Source organism: Stenella coeruleoalba (assembly GCF_951394435.1).
Source record: "Stenella coeruleoalba genome assembly, chromosome: 3".
In the NCBI taxonomy this organism is placed as follows: Eukaryota; Metazoa; Chordata; class Mammalia; order Artiodactyla; family Delphinidae; genus Stenella; species Stenella coeruleoalba.
This window is the reverse complement of record NC_137148.1, coordinates 171,840,188-171,859,359: the sequence shown is the minus strand read 5'-3', so window position 1 is coordinate 171,859,359 and position 19,172 is coordinate 171,840,188. Positions and strand designations below refer to the sequence as shown.

Below are 19,172 nucleotides of genomic sequence, written 5' to 3'. Positions count from 1 at the left end.
CGTGGAGGAGGAGGATGGATGCGGTGAGAGAGACCAGGACCTGCATGGTAATGGGCACTGCAGCCCCCACGGCTGCCCCTGCCCACACCCCCAATCCGGCCCGCAGCAAACAGTCACCTAGTCTACCCCTCTGCCTCTGGCCCCCTGCGTTTAGTGCTAATTGGTGGGGGCGGGGGAGGGGCAGATGGGGTCAAGGTCAAGACTGGGAAAATCTGCCCCAGCTCTCCCTCCCACACACAGTGGAGACCAGGAGACCTCATGGAATCCTCACAGCATCGCTAAGAGTTGGCATGGTTGTTACCCCCACTGTACAGAGGAGGAAACTGAGGCAGAGGACGGGGCCTGAGGCAAAGTCACACAGCCAGCACACCACATGGCAGGGCTGCGTTCGGAATCTGGGCAGTCCAGCCCCGGAGTTCGCGCTCTTCTCACCACCCCTCCCCCAGCCTTCCGCCATCATTTCTGGTTGTGATCACACGGGCTCCCGTGGGGTCTACGGGGGCTTAGGGCTGGGTTTGCAGCCCGAGTGCACCCACCTGACACGTTCAGGCAGCCCCGGGTGTGTGCGGGTTCGCACCCACGTGTGTACCAGCCTGGGTGGGCACGGTGGGGCATGGGACATGTGCCTGTTAGGGTCTCCGGGCACACCTGATTCCATCCGCATGAAGACAGTCACAGCTGCCATCCACCACGTGGCAGGCCAGAGTCCAACGCGCTACACACACACACACACACACACACACACACACACACACACACACACACACGATCTCGGCGAGTCTCCCCAGGCCCAATCCAGGTAAGGATGCTGATACCCTCCATTTGACGGCTCCACTGGCCACACCACCAGGAACAGCGGGGCAACAGACCCCACTGCCCTCCCAGCCAGGGCCTGCCCTTGACCTCCACATCTCTGTTTAGGCGGCTGACCTCCTGGGATATCCCCACTCTCATCACTGCCCAGTCGTTCTGCAGAGCTCAGCTCAGTGGAGTCCCCTCCTCTGGGAAGCTGCCGTGGATTTCCCCATCCTCGCAAACCCTGCTAGTCTCCATGTGGGCCATCTGACCACAGAGCCAGCAAACACCCAGCTCGAAGGGCCAGAGTGGGGGCCGCTGGAGACCAGAGAGACTGGTGACCTAGCCAAAGTCACACAGCGCCCCAGCTTCCCACTCGGCCGAAATATGGGACCTGTCAGGTCTCTGGGGGAAGTCCAAGAGTCGATCAATCATCAGTCACAAAGTGCAACCCCAGCTCTCCTCCAGCTTTCCCAGGAGGGATAAGATTGTCCCCCGCGTGTCCGTCACTGGCTTATCCTCACCACTGTTGCCAACAGACCTCCTGGGACAGGGTCTCACCTCCTGACACCTGACACCCCCCTTGGACCCCTGACCCCCCAAGGTCAGGGCCTGCCTCTACCTTCACAGCTCCAGGACGCACCTGCCCCCGACCCCAGACTCCCCCTGAACCATACCTCTTCCCCTTGGCCCTTCACAGGGCTCAGATCCTCCCACTGCAACTGTCCCCGCCCTCGGACTTTAAGGCCCGCCTCCTGCCTCCTACCTTTGCGTGCGCCCACCTCCCCCCCTCGACGACCTTCCAACGCACCCCCTTTCGGCCTCCAGATCCGCGTGCACGCGCAAGCCCCGCCTCACCTCGCTCGCGCACGAAGTAGGCCAGGTAGAGGTCGAGCTCCTTGACTGCCACGCCGATGTGGTGTGGCTGCACGCAGAGCACCGGGTGGCCGCACTGCGCCGCCTTGACCAGGCGCTCGCCGTCGGTGCTCTCCAGCGGGATGCCCTTGAAGAGGATGACCATGACCAGGTCCAGCCGCCACACCTTGTCGGCCTGGCGCAGGCAGTCGATGCGACGCATCTTGCCCTTCTGGTCGGGGTTGGAGAGCACGCAGCCCGGCGCCTTCTTGCCGGTGATGGCCAGCACGAAGTCCTCGCGGCACTCGGGCCGGATGTCCTTGCGCAGCTTGGCCAGCAGCCGCGACGCCCATTTCTGCTTGACCTCGGCCTTCTCGCCCAGCAGCTCGTCCTTCACCGCGCGCTCCTCGTCCTTCGACATCCGCTTCTCGTGCTTCTTGAAGTACTTGCGCTTCCGCGCCTGCAGGTTGAACCAGGTGTAGGCGAAGGCGCGCACGTGAGGCAACAGCGCCTCGATGAACGGGTGGAACTCATCCTGCGGGGCGGGAAAGACCAGAGGTCAGGAGGCGCTGGGGGCCGTGGACCCACTGCCCCGCCCGTAAGAATGAGGCCGCAGGGGCCCCAGGCAGACCCGCTAGAAGGAGGGCCAGGCAGAGGTGTGCAGGGGGCTGCTGCAGATCCCTCCACGTCCTGGGGAAAAAAGTGGAGGCCAGTGGGGACCCAGCAGAGGTTCACTGGGTCGTTTGAGAACCCATTGCCCAGATGGGGAAACTGAGGCTTGGACCACGTGGGAGGCACAGACGAAGGCAGCCGTTCATGGAGGACTGTCTTGAACCCCAATGTACAGACAGGACAAGCTGGGGGTCCCAGGTGGAGGCTGATGGGGACCCTTTGTACAGATGGGGAAAACTGAGGATGGTGGAATGCTGGTGGCACAGATCCATTCTCTGCCTTCTAGAACTGTGGTCAGCAAACTTTAAAAGTACCATAAAGAACCGGATAGTGAGTATTTTCGTGTCTGTTTCAACTGCTCCACGCTGCACTGTAGTGCAAGACTGGCCACAGAGGAGATGTAAGGGATGGGCATGGCAGTGTTCCAATAAAACTTTATTTATAAAGACAGACGGTGGGCACTGGGCCCTGTGACTGTAGTTTGCAAACCACTGAACTAGAGTGTGAGCTCAAATGTCCAGAGCAGGGCTGAGCACGCACTGGATGCTCACGATGCCAGGAGCAACTAGGCTCAGAGGGTCATTTGGGGCTCGTCTGTCAGACCTACTGCTCAGCAGAGGAAGCCGACACCAGACAGGGGTCCAAGGGCTGCCTCAACCGGCTCTTGGCAGTGATGAAAAAAATGAGGACGAGACGTCATTCCTACAGCCCAGATGTACAGACAGGACTGGCTGAGGTCCACAGGCCAAGATGGGCCACCTGGATGTCAGGGGCTGATGGAAGGGGCGGGGGGCACGGTTCCTGCATAGATAGACCCATAATAGGGGTGGGGAGAGCTGAGGCCCAAGGAGGCAAGAGAGCAGAACGCACCAGGGAAAGGGGAGCTCAGCCAGGGAGGTTTAGAGCTGGAGAGAGAGGCCCCTGGGGGCCAGTTCCCCCTACCCTGTCCCCCATAGACCTATTCCACAGATGGAAAAACCGAGGCCTGGGAGGCTCAGCGACCTGGCCAGAGCTGTGACTTCAACATCCCCCTCCCTCTGCCTGAATGTGGCTGGGTGGCCACAACACCCATTTGGTGGATGAAGAAACAGACCCCAAGAGGGGACCCAATCATGAGGGGCAGAGCTGAGACAGGAACCCACACCCATCTGACTTCCCCACGAAGACAACGGCAGCCGTCATCTGGCCCCTCAGAGAATAACGTGGGGCCACGGGAGGCCCCCATCCCCTTCTACAGGGGTGGGAGGGGGCTGTCTCCTTCTCGCCATTTTTCAGCAAGGGAAACTGAGTCTGCATAACATCCAGGACCTGGTTTCTCAGCCTCAAGGGATGAGAAATTCAAGGAGAAAAGAAGACAGAGAAGAGAAACTTTCGGTCCCCCCTCCCCGCTCTTGCCTGGGGGCTGTACTGGGCTTCTTGAATGGGAGCGATGTCTTTTCCTAGCATGTGAATCTCATTATCCGCCCAGCTCTCAAAAGCCTGTTATGCTATTATTATTATTATCGACATTGTTGTTGCTGTAAAGACGATTTCCGTTGCTTACAATCTCCCTGGGGCAGGAAAAGGCCCGAGGCTCCACTATGCCTTGTGTGATGGAGAAACTAAGCTCAGAGAGGGGCAGAGACCTGGCCAAGGTCCTGGAGGGTCTCAGAGTCAGCGTAAGGACAAGAAGCCAGGACCCCATCGGCCCCTTTCTCAGAGCAGCCTGCTCTCCGTGAGGCCGGGGTCTCTCGGGGAGACAGGGAAACCGCTGCTCTGGGCCACGAATTGGTTTTTCTAAATGGATGTGGCCAGGCTTGCTCCCACCTCCAGGCCTGGATGCACACGGTACCGCCCACCCAGCGCCCCTCCCTGCCCTGAGCTCCATTTCCCCTGGGCCACCTCTGGCCACGGGGTGCTGGGGCTGGGGGATGACCTCAGATCTCCTCTATTACTGAGACTCTGAAAATAGCCTCCTGCCCTCGCGGGGTGGGGCAGAACGGGGCTCCGTTTGTGCCAGCCCAGCTCCCCCATGCCAACGGCCCCCAACGTGTGAGTCACAGTAACAGCTGTGGTGGGGACCAGACCTCGGGGCCCTTTTCCGCCGCTCCCCCATCCCGTCCCCACCCCAGCTGACCTGCTGAGGCAGAGGGAGGATAGAGGGGGCCAGTCCCCTGTCAGGCCCTATCCAACCTCAGAGGTGCTTTTTCTGTGTCACCATGTCACTTGACATGCCAGCCCCAGGGGTGGGGAGCGATTCGCCCAGGGTCACACAGCCGGTCAGCAGAGCCGGGACCAGAGCCCAGGTCGTCTGGCCAGAGAAGCTGGGGTGGGAAATCGATGGAGGCACAGGACACTGTCCCCTGTGGAGGGGACGCCAGGGTGGCAGGAGGCCTGGGCAATGGCTGTGGCTGCCACCCGAGGCCTGGAGCTTATTGGGTCGGTAATAAGAGGTAGCTGGGAAGGGGCAGCTGGAGTGTCAGCCAGCAGGCCTTCTTGAATGGGATGCCACCTCTTCCTAGCATATGAACCCCATTATCTGCCCGGCTCTCAAAAGCCTGCATTACGCTGTTATTATTATCGATGTTGTTGTTACGATTGTTTTGGGCCCAGACTCTTCATCCCCTTGAACCCCTTTGTCTCTGAGCCCCCTCCCCCTTTTCTGAGCTCCTCTCCTCTTCTGGCTCCTCCCCTCTCCAAGCCCCCGTGCCCCTGCCTTATCCCTACCCCCTCCTCCCCGGGCCCTCTCTGGGGAAAGATGCCAGGGAGGCGGGCAGGGGCGGGAGCCCACGTCACTGGTGACCCCAGCTGGTCCTGGAGGAAGACAAACAGCCTGTAACTGGGTCATGGACCTGCTGCCCTAGCCTCCCACATCCTCTTGGGGAGGTCAACCCAGGTGAGAGGCAGGCCTGTCACTCTCTTTGTCCCATAAGACCTGTGACAACCAATGCCTCTTCCCCAAGCACTTCCCAATATGCCCTCACTGGCTGACAGGGCAAGGGAGACAGCCAAGGCAAGCTAGATGCCAAGAATCCTCCCGAACTCCTAGACATCCCTCAAGGCCCTCTCTCCAGTGTTCCTTCCTTCAGGCAGCCTTTCCTGCTCTCCTCAGGGTTCTCCCAGACCCAGCCTGGACCACACAACTTGGGGTCTCTGAGTCCAGCTCAGTCGCTCTCCCCCAACCCTGAGGCCCAGGGTTGAGGCACTCACTGCCAGGCAGACTTGTTGAGGGAACGAGCTTGGGTGACAACAGCCTCCATTTTCACCTTCTGTATGATCCAGGAACAAATCACTGTTCCACCTTGGGCCTGTTTCTCATTCTGTACAAAGGGCAGAAAAGGACATTGCACCCTTTTGGGGGTTAGTGCCCCGGGGGCTTATCCATTGCCCTGGTAATCAGAGCTGCAAGGGGAGGGGAGGCAGCAAGACCAGGCCTTTCCCAGAAACCCCACTTGGCCAAGGCAAGTTAGATGCCAAGAATCCTCCTGAACTCCTACACATCCCTCAAAACCCTGTCTTCACTGTTCTTTCCTTCAGGCAGCCTTTCCTGCTCTCCCTGCTGGGACTTCCTGGCCAAAGAGGACAGCAGCAGCTGGGAGGTCCAAGCCCCTGCTGGGCATTATGGACTGGTCAACTGTGCACTGGATTGTGCCCCACTCTGGGCCTCCCTGTAGCCCTCCCATCCTGACAGTCCAGGGCAGCAAACCAGGACGTGAAACTCCAATTCCCAAACCAAAAGTTTTCCACGAAGGATTCTCTCGCCTTCATTCACTCAGTGATTCAACAAACATTACTGAGAATCTCTTATCCATCCCTAAGCTTTTATCCCAAACCCCTATGCACCCTTCAAAGCCCTGGTTCCAATGTCCCCTCCTCCAGGTTAAATGTCAAATAGCAGAGCTCATATTCGAACGCAGGCCCATCTGGTGCCAGAGTAAGTGTTCCTAACCTAGAGTGGTTCCTCCCCTCAAGCTCAGAGCATCATAGCTTATGAACAGCTCTTATCCAATGAAGGAGAGATTCATTTGGTTGTTCAACAAACATTTACCGAGTATGTACTTTTTGTCAGCTCCATGCATGATGCTGGGGACCCAGCAGTGTCCTCTGCTCAGCCCTCACCCAGATCCTGACGTGGGCAGGGATGGATATTAAACAAGCTAATAAACATGGAATAAGATGCCAGGTTGAACAAAATGCTCTGGAGAAATTTAAAGGAGTTTGAGGAGGGGGTAGGGGGTTGTTTTTTTTCAACCGGGGGCGGTCAGCGAGGGTCTCTCATAGGAGAGGACACTTGAACAAAGACCTAAAAGATGACACTCCACGGTAGGAGCTTTGTAGGTGGAGAACACAATACATGCAAAGGTCCTGAGGCAGGACCATGCCTGATGTTTGGGGAGAACAGCGAGGAGGCCGGTGAGGCTGGAGCAGAGTGAACAATAGGGAAAGTGGAGGTAGTGAGGGCAGGAAGGTAAGGACCCCGGGAAGACTTCGGGTAAACTAAGTCCAGGGAGTAGAAAGTCCCCACCAAAGTGACAAGCGAGTCTGAGCCCTGGGTCTCCTGACTTCCCTCTCCGTGCCATGGTGTCCTGGGTGGATGCTGGGGGCTGAGCCAGAAGGCCACAGTGTGGGGGAGACAGACAGGGAGCAAGGTGGAGCGCGTACTGAACTGTCAACTCTACGAAATGGGAACAACTGTTGTGCCCACTGCCCAGAGGGAGAGACTGAGGCACTGAGCACTGAAGCCACCGGCCCAAAGTCACGCAGACAAGGAAGGAGCCGTGCTGGGACTTGGACCTGGGTGCCTCCTGACTCCCTGGCCCCACTTGCCAGCTCCCTGGGTACAGGGTCTGGCCCCATCCTCGGGACTTCCCAGCAACGCCCGTTCTGCACCCCACCTGCTCTCTCTGAATCCCGTGTGGCCCGCTTCCCCGCTCAGCCCTGGGTCACGTGCCAAAGCGGCAGCGTGGTCCTGACAGCCCCTCCCCTGACACTGTAGCCCCCCGAGGGCACGGCTTTGATCTGTTTCATCCACTGCTGCGTCCTCAGCATGAAGATCAGCAACGGAGCAATCTCACCCTTTGCCTCTTCCCTATGCACACACCCCGACGGACAAAGGATGCTGGTACCCACGTGGGTCTGGCCAAACTCAGGGAGACCCTGGACAGGGCTGGGCGGGCGGCGAGGAAAGACCAAGAGAGAAACCCTGGCTGGGGGGGGGTCAGGGCTCAAGGTTTGGGGGAGTGACCACTGTCCCTGTCACCCGGCCCAAGCTGAGCAGATAGCGACAGAAGGAAAGGAGGGCAAGTTGGAAAATGCCTATGGGATGTTTAATACAGTTATTACTTTAGAGGAAACCACAATCACGGCCAAGCTTATTTGGCACCTACTGTATACCAGGCCCTGTGCTAAGGGGGAAACATCTGAAGAAGGGCTAGATCACCTGCCCAGAGACACACAGCCACCTGGGCGAGATCTGCATGCAGATGCAAGGCCGCCCTGGGTCTCTGCCCGGTGACCCGTCAGGGCACGTACGTGTGCACATCTGCACGCTCACGCGTGTGGGAGCGTGGACTGCAGGCACTACGCGCCGAGGGTCTACACACACCCAGGTGAGGGGGCAGTGCACGCGCGCGCGGGTCACCGTGAACACGTGCTTTCGCGGGGCAGGAAGTCCCAGGACATTCGGCGTGTCCCATCCATTTGGTGTGAGGGAGGTAGGAGGTTCAGGCAAAGAAAGAGACATTGGAGAGAGAGAGAGAAAGAAGAGAGATATTGGAGGGAGGGAGGGAGGGAGGGAGGGAGAGGGAGAGAGAGAGAGAGGGGGAGAGAGAGAGGGAGAGAGGGAGGGAGGGAGAGAGGGAGAGAGGGAGAGAGGGAGAGAGGGAGAGAGGGAGGGAGAGAGGGAGAGAGGGAGGGAGAGAGGGAGAGAGGGAGGGAGAGAGGGAGAGAGGGAGGGAGAGAGGGAGAGAGGGAGAGAGGGAGGGGGAGAGAGAGAGAGAGAGAGAGGGAGAGAGGGAGGGAGAGAGAGAGAGAGGGAGGGAGGGAGAGAGAGAGAGAGAGGGAGAGAGGGAGAGAGGGAGAGAGGGAGAGAGGGAGGGAGGGAGGGAGGGAGAGAGGGAGGGAGAGAACGCTGACTCGGCCAGAATCCCAGCGTCGTGATTTACAAGGCGCCGACCCTGACGCGCAGAGGCACCTCCACCGCAGAGAAAAGATGGGGGAGAGACACAGACACGGAGAGAGACAGAAAGAGGGAGAGAGCTGTGGGGCGAGCTTGTGCGTACAGGAGCCAATCAGAGGCCATCAGACCACGGGTGGGGGGGGCCACAGGGAGCACCCACCTGCCCAGCCTGGCCAAACAGCCAGGTGGGCAGTGGCCCCGAATCCCCAGCCCCACCAGCCATGCTGTGCCACCCCGGGCAGGCCCTAGCCCTCTCTGGTCTTGGCCCCTGTCCCAGCCCTGAGGTGCTGGGGGACCCTCAATCACAGCAGAGCCTCCCAGAACCCACACCAGGCTGGCCCCTCGTGCCTTCCCCCCCAAACCCGCAACAGACACCTGGCCCATAGGAGGTGCTTAATGAAGATCTATTATATTCAATCAAGACAAAGTCGGGGACCCTCTTGCAGCCTCAGTCTCCCCACTGGAGAAATGGGGTAAAAAGAGTGCTGCCCAGCAAGGCAAGGAGGTGAAGGAATGAAGGAAAGAATGAATGAATGAGGAAGGGGGCCCTGGCAGCCGCACTGCCGTGGCTGCAGCCCAGGCCCAGCCTGCGGCCCCGGGGAATCCTGGGCACTGCAGCCAAGAGGGATTTGGCCCCAAACCCGGAATAACTAACGTGGCGGTGGAGGCGGGCGGGAGGGAGGCCCAGAGCGGGGCAAGCGCGGGGAGGCCGGCCTTCCCGGCGGCAGGATTTATGGAAGTAACGGCTGCCCCACACAGTTCCTCTTCAGAGTAAAAGTGAAAAGCACTTGAGTCACCACTGAAACAGGGACGGGGCTCCCAGAATCCTCCAGGGCCACCCGGGCCGCGGCTGCCACCCCCTCAGTGGGCAGGACCCCGGGGGCACAGGGCGGGCTGGCACGGGAGCAGCCCCCCCGCCCCCCCCCCCTTCACACGCCCCGAGCCGGTCTCGGCTCAGGATCCGGGTCGGATCGGCTAAAAGGGAGCTATTTTAGGATGGGCTCAGGTTGTAAAATTAGTCAAGGGGGGAGATGGAGGCCCAGAGATGGAGAGACAGGGAGAGCCAGAGATGGAGAGGGAGCGAGACAAGGAGAGGGAGAGACGCAGACAGAGAGGAATGGGTAGGGCGCGATGAGGCAGCCAGGAGTGGGGGTCCTGCGTGGGTAGTCTGGGTCCTTCCGGGTTCCCCAGCTGGAGACCACAGACCAGGCTGGGCCTGCAAGCAGCTGTGAGGATTACACCGAGGGAGTCCTGGGAGGGGGACCTGGGTTCCCCTCCAGGGTGGGGGCACCCATGGGAGAAAAAGCAGGGGGGGGAGCCCCCTGCGCTTGGGCCACCCCATCCCCGTCCTGGCCTGGGAGCTCCCTGGTCCTCTCTCTGCCTGCCTCTGTCTCCTGGCCGCCCTGTCCCTTGCACACAGCAACCTCAGGTGTTTTTTATTGTCACGTTTCCACCAAGAGCCCGCCTGGCTGACCCTTGCCCTGCGCCCCAGGGAAAGCCGGGGAGCGCAACACCAGCTCTGGTTCTCACTGCCACCCACTCTGGGCAACGTGGACGGGAGCCTGTCTCCCGAGGAGTCCTGATGGGGGAATTCCAGGGCCCAGTGACAATAGGCTGCCGTCCAACCTCCTCGCCTGGAATAGCCTCCCTGGGCTCAGCCCCCTCGGGCGGCTCTGGGAGCGAGCGCGAGGAAAGGGTGGAGGAGGCGGGGGCACCCCGGGGCCACCCAGGCCACCCCCTGAGCCCAGAGACTGGGAGGCCCAAGGTCACCGGGCAACCCTGACTAGGACCCTCGTGGCCCTTGGGGAGCTTCGGGCGACAAGAGGCAGAGGGGGGCCAGTGATGACTGCGTCGGGGGACCCCCGAAGTTGCTCTGGAGGGGAAGGAAGGTCTGGAGAGGGACAGGGACGTGCCCAAGGTCACCCCGGGGTTGATGGGTAGGCCAGGCCCTGAGACCCCCTGAGCACCACCCCTGACATTCCCCATGGGGAGCCAGAAACTGGAGGAGCTGGAGGGGGCGGGTGAGAGGGAACCTGCCCTGAGTGAGGGGCACCCTCGGATCATGAATGGGGGACCCCCATTGCAGACTGGCGTCCACGTGTTCTCTGTACCGCGGTCCTCAGGACACTCGGCCGCCGGCTTGACTCCCACCTCCCTGTGCCCCACACTTCACAGCCTGGAGGCCACGCTGCCCCTCTCCGAAACCTGCCTTAGCTCCGTGTCACTTCAGGGGAAACTGAGGCCGGGACCCCAATGCCCTAAGGACACACAAAGACCCAGGGTGGGGGTAGAGCTGGAGGGTGGAACCAGTAGACCTGGGAGGGTGCCCCCCCTCCCTGCCATGGAGCTGGGGGAGGGAAGGGGTCCCCCAGGGGCGACCCGGGACAGGGGCAGTCGCCCCCTTCCCACACATCCCCTGGGTCATTGCACAAGGGCCGAGCCCCGGGCAGCCTGGGAGCTCGGCCAGGGGTGAGAGGCAGCGGGCGGGGGCAGGGGCAGGTGCCGGGCTGGCGAGGGCGTCCGCAGCGCCGCAGTGCCCGGACCAGACCCCGGAACGCCAGGCCTCCTGGCTCCTCCCGGCGGCGGCGGCTCAATAACTCACAATCGATGCGGCGAAAATATGGGGATGGGGTTGAGGGACAGGGGGAGGGGGGGAGAGGAAGACCGAGCCGGGACGTCGGGGCCCCCCTCCCCCCACTGCTGGCGCCTCCAACTTTGCGGGCCCCCTCCCCCTCCGCGCACACGTGGGCCAATAATGGGGGGAAAGGCTGTCCAGGGCCTGGGTGGCGGCACGCAAGCTTGGGGGGGGGGGTCCGGGGAACGCATCAGAGGGGTCCTCGTCTCAAGAGTCCCCGGGCATCCAGGGTCCAACCAGGACTCCCTCGATTCCTCCTAGGGGCAGGCCTGGGTCGAGGCCTGGGGCTCGCGCAGAGCCCCACCTTTGGCCTTCTCCCGGGCGCCCCCCGACCTTCCCGGCTGGGGTGGGGGAGCGCGTCCTGCGTCCGGGGAGGGCGAGGCTGTAGGGCGAGCCAGGGGGAGAGGTCGCGGGGGGCGGGGCGGGAGTCCCCGGTGAGGGTCCCGGGTGGGGGGGAGGTGTCCCCGGCCCAAACCAACCCCCCACCGGACCCCGGCCGGCGGCGGGGGCATCCCGGTCGCGGCGGCGGGAGGGACGCGCGCCTTTTTCGTCCCGCCTCCTCGGGCTTCCAAACTCCGGGGCCGGGCTGCGGGGGACGCGGGGCCGGGGCACAGTGGGGCGCGGGCCGGGGGCCGGGCGGGGGGCGTACCTGGGTCAGGCAGAGCGGGGACGAATACATCCCGGGCGCGGCGGGAGGCGCAGGGCCGGCCGGAGCGGGCGCGCTGAACTTACTGAGTCATTTTTCCAAACCCCCCCCCCCCGCGGCCGCGGCCGGCGCGCTCCTCGCCGCCTCCTCCCGCGCTCTCCCTCCCTCCTCCCTCCCGCGCTCTCCCTCCCTCCTGCGCCCGACTCCCTCTCTCTCTCCCTCTCTCTGTCTCTCTCTCCTTTCCTGTCCCCCCCCCCCACCTCCTCCTCTGTCTCTGTCTCTCTCTGTGTCTCTGTCTCTCCTCCCTCTGGCAACCTCCTCTCTCCCTCCCCCAATTTCTCTCCCCTCCCACCCCGAACCTCCCACTTCTCAACATCCAACTTTCAAAGAAACGAGGGAAAAAAGAGCGCGAGCGAGGAACGAAAGTCGCTCCCCCTCTCCATGCCTCCTGAACCCCCATCGTTGCTTATTATTACGAATTTCCAGCCGCCCTGGGCCGGGCCACCGGACGGGGACCCACGGGCCCACGCACACCCCGACCACAGCGGGTCCCCCTGGACCGCCAGCCCGAGTCGAGTGGGCAGGGGGTGGGTGGCTGCAGGACATTTGGGGTCCATAGGTGGACTCTGAAGACCCCCCCCCCAACCCGCCCCGAGCGAGCCGGGAAGTTGGAGAAAGGAGCGGGGTGGGGGTGGGGGGGTTGGGAAAGAACGAAGGAGTGACGTGTGCAGAGGCCCGGCGCGAGCGCGCCTCTTTCCCCTTAAAGATGTACAACCCGGGGTGCTTGGCGGGAGAAGGGGTCCCACGGCATCCTCTCCCCCTGCTCCTCCCGAGAGCCAGACAGGGGCTGCAGTTCCCAGGGAGAGGAGCTTGGCTACAACTGCCCTTCCGTGGCCAGAAGGGCCTCAACCAACAGGGGAGCCTCCAGAAATCTGCTGTCACCTCCTCAGCCAGCATCAAAGGGGAACTGGGAGTTGGGGGGGTCTTCGGCCTCCCCCATATGTCGCCCCCGTACCCCAGGAGTAAGGTGTCCAGGCAGTACCTCAGGCTGGCCAGATAACACCTCTCAGCCTCTTCCCGAGTGTCTGGTAATTCCTACTGCCTACCCCCACAGTGTGCCCATTTCATGGATCCAGAAACTGAGGCATGCGGAGTGGCTTGGAGCCCGGCTACCTGGCCCCAGGGCCCACACTCTGCAAGCTTGGTTGTTCTCCCTCTGGAATAGATGGGCACAGAGCTGCCGCTGACAACTAGCCTCCCCCCTCCCCCAGTTCACTCCAAGAATCCTCCCAGGCTCGCTCAGAGGCCTCGGGCCACCTAGCAGACCAGCATGCTCCCCCATTGGTGTCCTCCCCTGTGAAGTGGACGAACAGTGCCCACCCCATGCGGTTGATCAGCATAAGAATACTGGCACTTAGCAGCGCCTTGACCTTCCGTCAAATATGCACAGAGACATTCTTAGAAAGCTTGGCCATTTTGCCCCGTGTGTCCCGAGTACAAATGATAACCTCTCGCCAACTTCGGGCAGCTGCCCCATGCCCAGGGGCATGGAAGACGCCAGCAACTCTGTTATTCTCCCGTGTTACAGGGGAGGAAACCGACGCCCCAGGAACGGATGCTACTGACCTGGGGCCCTGGAGCTGGACCAGAAGTGAGCAGGATTCATACAGGACACATATGCCCTCCGTCCCGCCGGCTCCCCCTGCACGTGGGTGACGGTCATTCAAAAGCACTTCACAAATGGTTTTTTTTAAAAAAAACCCACTGTGCAGCCATGGGGGGGCATTTAAACCCCAGAAAGAAAGGGAGAGGCAGGTGTCTAGGAATCCAAATGCCGACGTAACATAAAGCAATATTTTATTATTTAAAAAGACGCCATGAACACCTGGAGGGCAGAATCCCCAATTCACAGACATTTCCAAGTACACGTTGGCTTCGGAGCATTCTCCCAGGTGGCAGTGACCCCCAGACTGCCCCCACGCCTGCCCCACGGGCAGCCTTCCCAAGGCAGTTTAGGTTACTCTGGAAGGCACAGTTTGGAGACCACAGACTCTCTCTCTCTTTCTCTCTCTCTCTCTCTCTCTCTCTCTGAACCTCAGTTTCCACATCTGTAAAATGGCAACAATAGACGCATCTCGCATTTTGGAAGTCTGGGCAGATGGGAATCCTTAAGATAACGTGTGGGAAGACTGAGTTACTATATTAGTGGTGGCAGGTGCCAGTTCACAAACATCAGTGAAGCGTTACATATATATATATATATAAAATCCAGTTCAGCAGGAGCGGTCCCTACAGTGTACACAGTAGGTCCAAAGCAGGCCAGTTGCAGTGCAGGGTTGCAGCCTGGGTCTATGTCTTCTCCCTCCAGGAGCTAAAACGCCCTGTGCCTCAGCTTCCTGCTCTGTGAAATGGGACGATAATGGTTTCTACCCCTCTGGGCTGTTGTGGGTAAGCCAGCCGGTGTTTGGACCGCACCTAGTGTTTTCTAAACAAAGCAATTGCTGGGTTGGACCTGTGTGTATCACATCCCAGAAAGGGGCCGCATGATTTAGGTCCTGACACTTTGGCGCACAGTCTAGCTCATTTCAGTTTAAAAATGCACTCTCCCCATCACTCACTCTTAGGCTCAGATACGGACTGTATCTGGGACTGTCCCAGATACGGACGCGTGAGGGTTGACTGTCACCCTGTAACACTAATGCCAACAATTTGGAGCCAGCCACCGTGTCCATCTGTGGGGACCAGTTCAGCAGTGCCACCCGGGGGCACAGGCTGGAATACTACGGAGCTCCACAGAAGAACAAGGGACCCCCCCCCCCCCCGCCCCGTGGAGACGCCTCCAAGAAACGCGCAGGGGAATGCATGCTGCAGCGCAGGACTCCTCCCCCCTCGGCATCATGGACCATCCCTGGTGGGGCCGTCTTGGGCACTGTGGGGTGGAGCAGCATCCCTGGCCCCCACCCCCTGGGTGCCAGGAGCCCCCCAGTGTGACAACCACAGGTGTCCCCGGACATTACTCAGTATCCCCTGGGACAGAACCACCCCAGTTAAGAACCATTGCTGTAGACTCAGCAAGTGGACTCAAGATCTCATTTGGGATTTTTTAAACAAGAATATACATATATCCTTTATAAGAATATACGTGTGTCCTTTATAAGAATGTGTATCTGTGACATGTGGAGTTGCTCAGACAAAGCTGGATGAAATAGGGCTTTTCTGGAGTAGGGGGTCCCAGCGGGGAGGGGTGATGAGGAAGGTTGGATTTTTACTCTGGGTACTTTTGCATCCTCTTTAGATGTTCATGAGTCGCTCATGTTATTAAAAAGCAAACTTAAAACATGTGAGTGGAATTCACAGCAGCACTTTCAAAAGTGAGAGCAGCTCAGGGAGGGATGATCAAAGCCTGAGACCACCAGGGAACTCCACAGCGGCGCCGTACCCAGCGAATAGAGGACACAGCCAGGGGGCCAGGACCTGTGAAAGCACGGCTGACATTGCCACCCCTCCCGCAACCTTGTGGGGCATCCTGTGTGTTCCCATTTTACAGATGAGAAATTGAGCCTCCAGAAGGGTCCTCTGCCTTGAGAAGTAACGGGGTATGACGTATGGGCTGGTACAGGCACAACACAGAGACACACACACACACCACGCCACGAAGAGACACAAAGACACACAGAAACACACCACACGGAGACACACAGATTCTCACACGTCACACAGACTCCAGCAGATACAGACACCCAGACCCGAGGGGACACACACAGACTCATGCAGACTCACACAGAGACACACAGACCCACACGAGGTCATGCACAGCCCAAACACAACACATGTGCAACCAGCCACAATAACACACACGCCAGAACACAAGTATACACTTACAAGCACACGAACCCATGGACAGAACCCCTCCCACTATTTATACACTGGCACACACACACACACACCCGGTGACACACAGCACCCGCATTCCTGCTCCCCCCTCATGGCTGTCCTCCCCCAAATGCGCCCAGCTGGGGTCTTTGCTCTCCAGATCCTGCAGGGACCTGGCTCGGACGTGGAGGTGGGGGGAGGGCGCGATGGGCTTGGCTCCTCCCCCTCCCACAAACGCAGGTGCCTGTTTACGAGTGTCTGCGTGCCTCTGTGTGTGCACCTGTGTGGGGGCAGAATTCTGTACACGTGTGGCTGTGAACAGATAGCTGTAAGAGCGTGTCAGGAGCGTGTGCTGCTGACTGTGCACCAGGTGACAGGTGGGGATGGAGGCCAGTGTGGTGGAGGGCAGTGCCCGGGTGTGGGGTGGGGGAGCGCTGCGTCTGAGCACTGGCGGTGGGTGTAGGGCAGGGTGAGCACGGGGAACGGCGGGGCGTGAGGATGGGTGATCTTACCTGAGCGGGGATCCCTGAGTGTTGCGTATGGATGCACCCCTGTGTCAACGTGGGACCCCTTTTCTCCTCTTCCCAAACAGCCCCCCAAAAGGGAATGCAGGTTGAAAGTTGAAAGCAGAGACTCTCATCTGGCCTTGGGGCTTTTATATTTAGAAAATTATATAAAGCGCCCTGGGGTGGGGATGGGGGCGCGACGGGGATTCCCCTGGAGGGGAGAAAACAACCCTGTGTGCCCGCCAGGGGTTTGGCCCGGTCCCGGGCAAGCGCTGGGAGGTAGGGCTGGGGGCGCGTCTCCCTGCCCATCCGGGCGAGGGGGTCTCCTTGGCCACCCCCCTGGTCCAGACTTAACCCACGCGCTTCGGTAACCATCCATCCCTCGAGACCTCCTCTGGGGGGGAGGGGGGACACCCCGCCGCCCCGCCCCCCTCTGGGCCACGCGCACGCGCGGCCCCTGGCGGGAGACATCGGCGCCGAGTGATCGCGTCCCGGCGCCACCTCGCGCCCGAACCTCAAGCTGGGACCACCTGGGGCCGTGCAGATAGGGGACCCCGAGGCAGGGGTAATTGGAGCGGACGGGGTAGGGAGTGAGAGGAGAGGACAGAGCTTTGGCGAGGTGGAGGAAGCACCCGTTCCCCATCCGGCAGCCCGGGTTACAGGAGAAAAGGAAATGGGCGGGGGGGGGGGGAGAGTGTAGACCCATCCCCAGGAATAGTCACTCAGCGCGTCAAACGCACACAGCGACACCCAACTGTCCCCTGAGACGCAGCCACGCGACACAGTTCCCCACTCACTGGCAATCCCCTAACCTCCACACACTCATACGTGGACACCCCCATGGTCATCCAGGGACATCACGTCCCCCGGGACATCCAACTCAGCCACACGGCTTCACAACACCGCCCCACGGGGACCCGTGGCACAGTCGCCCAGTTACCCTAACACACACACACACACACACACTGTCCCATAGCCGCACAATGCTCTAACAACACGCAACACAACACACACACACACAGCCACGTGGATGTGCAGACACACAGATATATAAAAGAGAGGACCCCACGCCCGGGGACCCACGGACCCACGGACAGGCATGGGACCACCTAGCTGCACAGACCCGCGAATGCACCCCCGGATTCCCGTGCTGACTCGTTTGAGAGCACAGGGGCCTCCAAACGCACCCCTCGAGTGAAGATGCCACTGACACCGGCGGACCGGACACCGGAACCCTCAAGTGCAGCTACCGGCGCTCGCGGGCCTGGGGCGCGCCCGGCGTAGACCCGGTGACCCCTCCCGGCTGGGACCGCGGAGGGGCTGGGGTCGGCCGAGGGGCGGGGCTCAGGCGGCGCTAGGGCCGGCCGGGTGGCTGCCCCTGCGCGGCACCGAGAGCGGCCGCCCTCCCGGCTCCAAGTTCAAGGCGCCCGGCGGCGGCCGCTGCGCGCTCTCCGCCCCTCTCCGCAGCGGCCATTTTCCGCTAGCTGGCGCGCCGCGCTCGCCCGGGCCGGGGCAGCCCGCGGGGGCCGCCGCGACCCCCGCCCCGCACGGCCCCCTCGGGCGCCCCCTCACTGGGCCCGGCTTCCCAGCCGGCTGCGCGCTTGGGGGTCTTGCGCCCGGAGCCGCGCCCTCCCGCCTACCTTCTCCCGCCGGGCCAGGGAGGGGGCGGAGGCCTGGCCTGTGGGGGACCCTCTCCCGGGAGCCCCGCCCTCCCCTCCAACTCCTTGGTGCCCGCGAGGGGCCCCCCACTTGGGGTCCCCCGCTGCGCCCCGCGCGCCAGCTCCGCCCCCAGCCGCGGGGGTGTTGGGTTGGCGGGCGGGGGTCCCGGGGCGGCGGGTGTGTGTGGGGTCCCCGCATCGAGCCCCTCCCCCGGGCGGCCCCCGCCCCCTGCCCCCCCAGACCTCTCAACTTTCGCCCGGAGCCCACGCACCACCCCAAAAACTCCCCGGGCGAAAACGAAAGTGGGGGCGGCGACGTACCATGGCGCTGCTGCGAGGAGGCGAGGCCGGCGCCGGAGCGAGCGCGCTCGGTCCCCGGCGAGGGGGGGCCGGAGGCGGCGGGAGGAGGCGGCGAGGGAGGGCGCGCGGGGGAGGGAGCGAGCGCGCGAGGGAGGGGGCGCGCCGTGCCCGCCCCCCCGGCCCAGGACCCTCCCCTCGGCCCGCCCTCCCCCCGGTCCCGCGCGCCGCCCGCGCCTCAGGCCGCTCCGCGCCCCGGCCCCGGCTCTGGCGGCTCTGGCTGCGGCTCCATCCCCGGCCGGGCCCGCGCGAGGGGAGGCCAGGCGAACGGCCGCGGCGGCGGGTCGTGGGGCCCGGGTCGGGCTCGCTGCGGAGGGAGCGGATCCACCTTCACGGCGCGCGCGCGCTCACACACACACACACACACACACACACACACACACGCAGACAGCTGGGGACACTCGCGGCCCGGGCCTCCTCGACTCCGACACAGAACACACACCGACGCGCCTGCGGCGTGTTACAGGCACACACAGTCTGCGGGTGTCACCTAGATACACCGGGGCCCACGCTCACAGCCGATGCGGTTCTTGGACGCACACCTCCTGCAGGATGCCACGAACAGACTCACACTCACAACCTGCGGTGTCACCCAGACAGACACACGGGGACCCACATGCTCACAGCCTTTGGGGTGTCACCCAGACACCCACAGCCTCCACGCTGTCACAAACACAGACTCACAGCCAGCAGGGTGTCACTCAGACAAGCACACAGATTGACAATCGTAGAAAGATATTTCAGACCGCGGGCTGAGCCACACGCCGACCCCCCCAGGACCCCTCCCCCAGGCCATCGCAGCAGCCACCCTTGCCCCGAGTGCAGGTGTCCCGGATACACAGACACAAACACGCACAGCGGGGAGACGGGACAGATGGGGACACAGACAGAGACTAGGACACCGAGGGTGACAGACCTTGGGGGCAGGGGTTCCCTGGGGGTCCCGCAGGGGCTCCAGGCGGGGCGGGGGGCGGGGAGCGCGCGCGGCGGCTCGGTAGGTGTGGGGGGGAGCGGGCGC

General features: G+C 61.9%; 1 protein-coding gene across 5 annotated transcripts in view; it reads right to left on the bottom strand.

The window, feature by feature from the left end:
* The window catches only part of NFIC (nuclear factor I C), a 68,038-nt gene extending 49,433 nt beyond the window's left edge, over positions 1-18,605 (bottom strand). For 4 of the 5 annotated variants that reach the window (XM_079915932.1, XM_079915931.1, XM_079915930.1 and 1 more), the window contains exons 1-2: positions 11,764-11,860; positions 1,654-2,185 (exon numbers count right to left, since the gene is read on the bottom strand). In XM_079915932.1, coding sequence (XP_079772058.1) covers positions 1,654-2,185; positions 11,764-11,793 — 562 coding nt within the window. In that variant the 5' untranslated portion in view covers positions 11,794-11,860. Of the gene's footprint in view, positions 1-1,653; positions 2,186-11,763; positions 11,861-18,118 lie in introns of those variants that run through there. The other variant, XM_079915929.1, reaches the window with a different exon arrangement.
* Between the last annotated feature and the right edge of the window lie 567 nt (positions 18,606-19,172).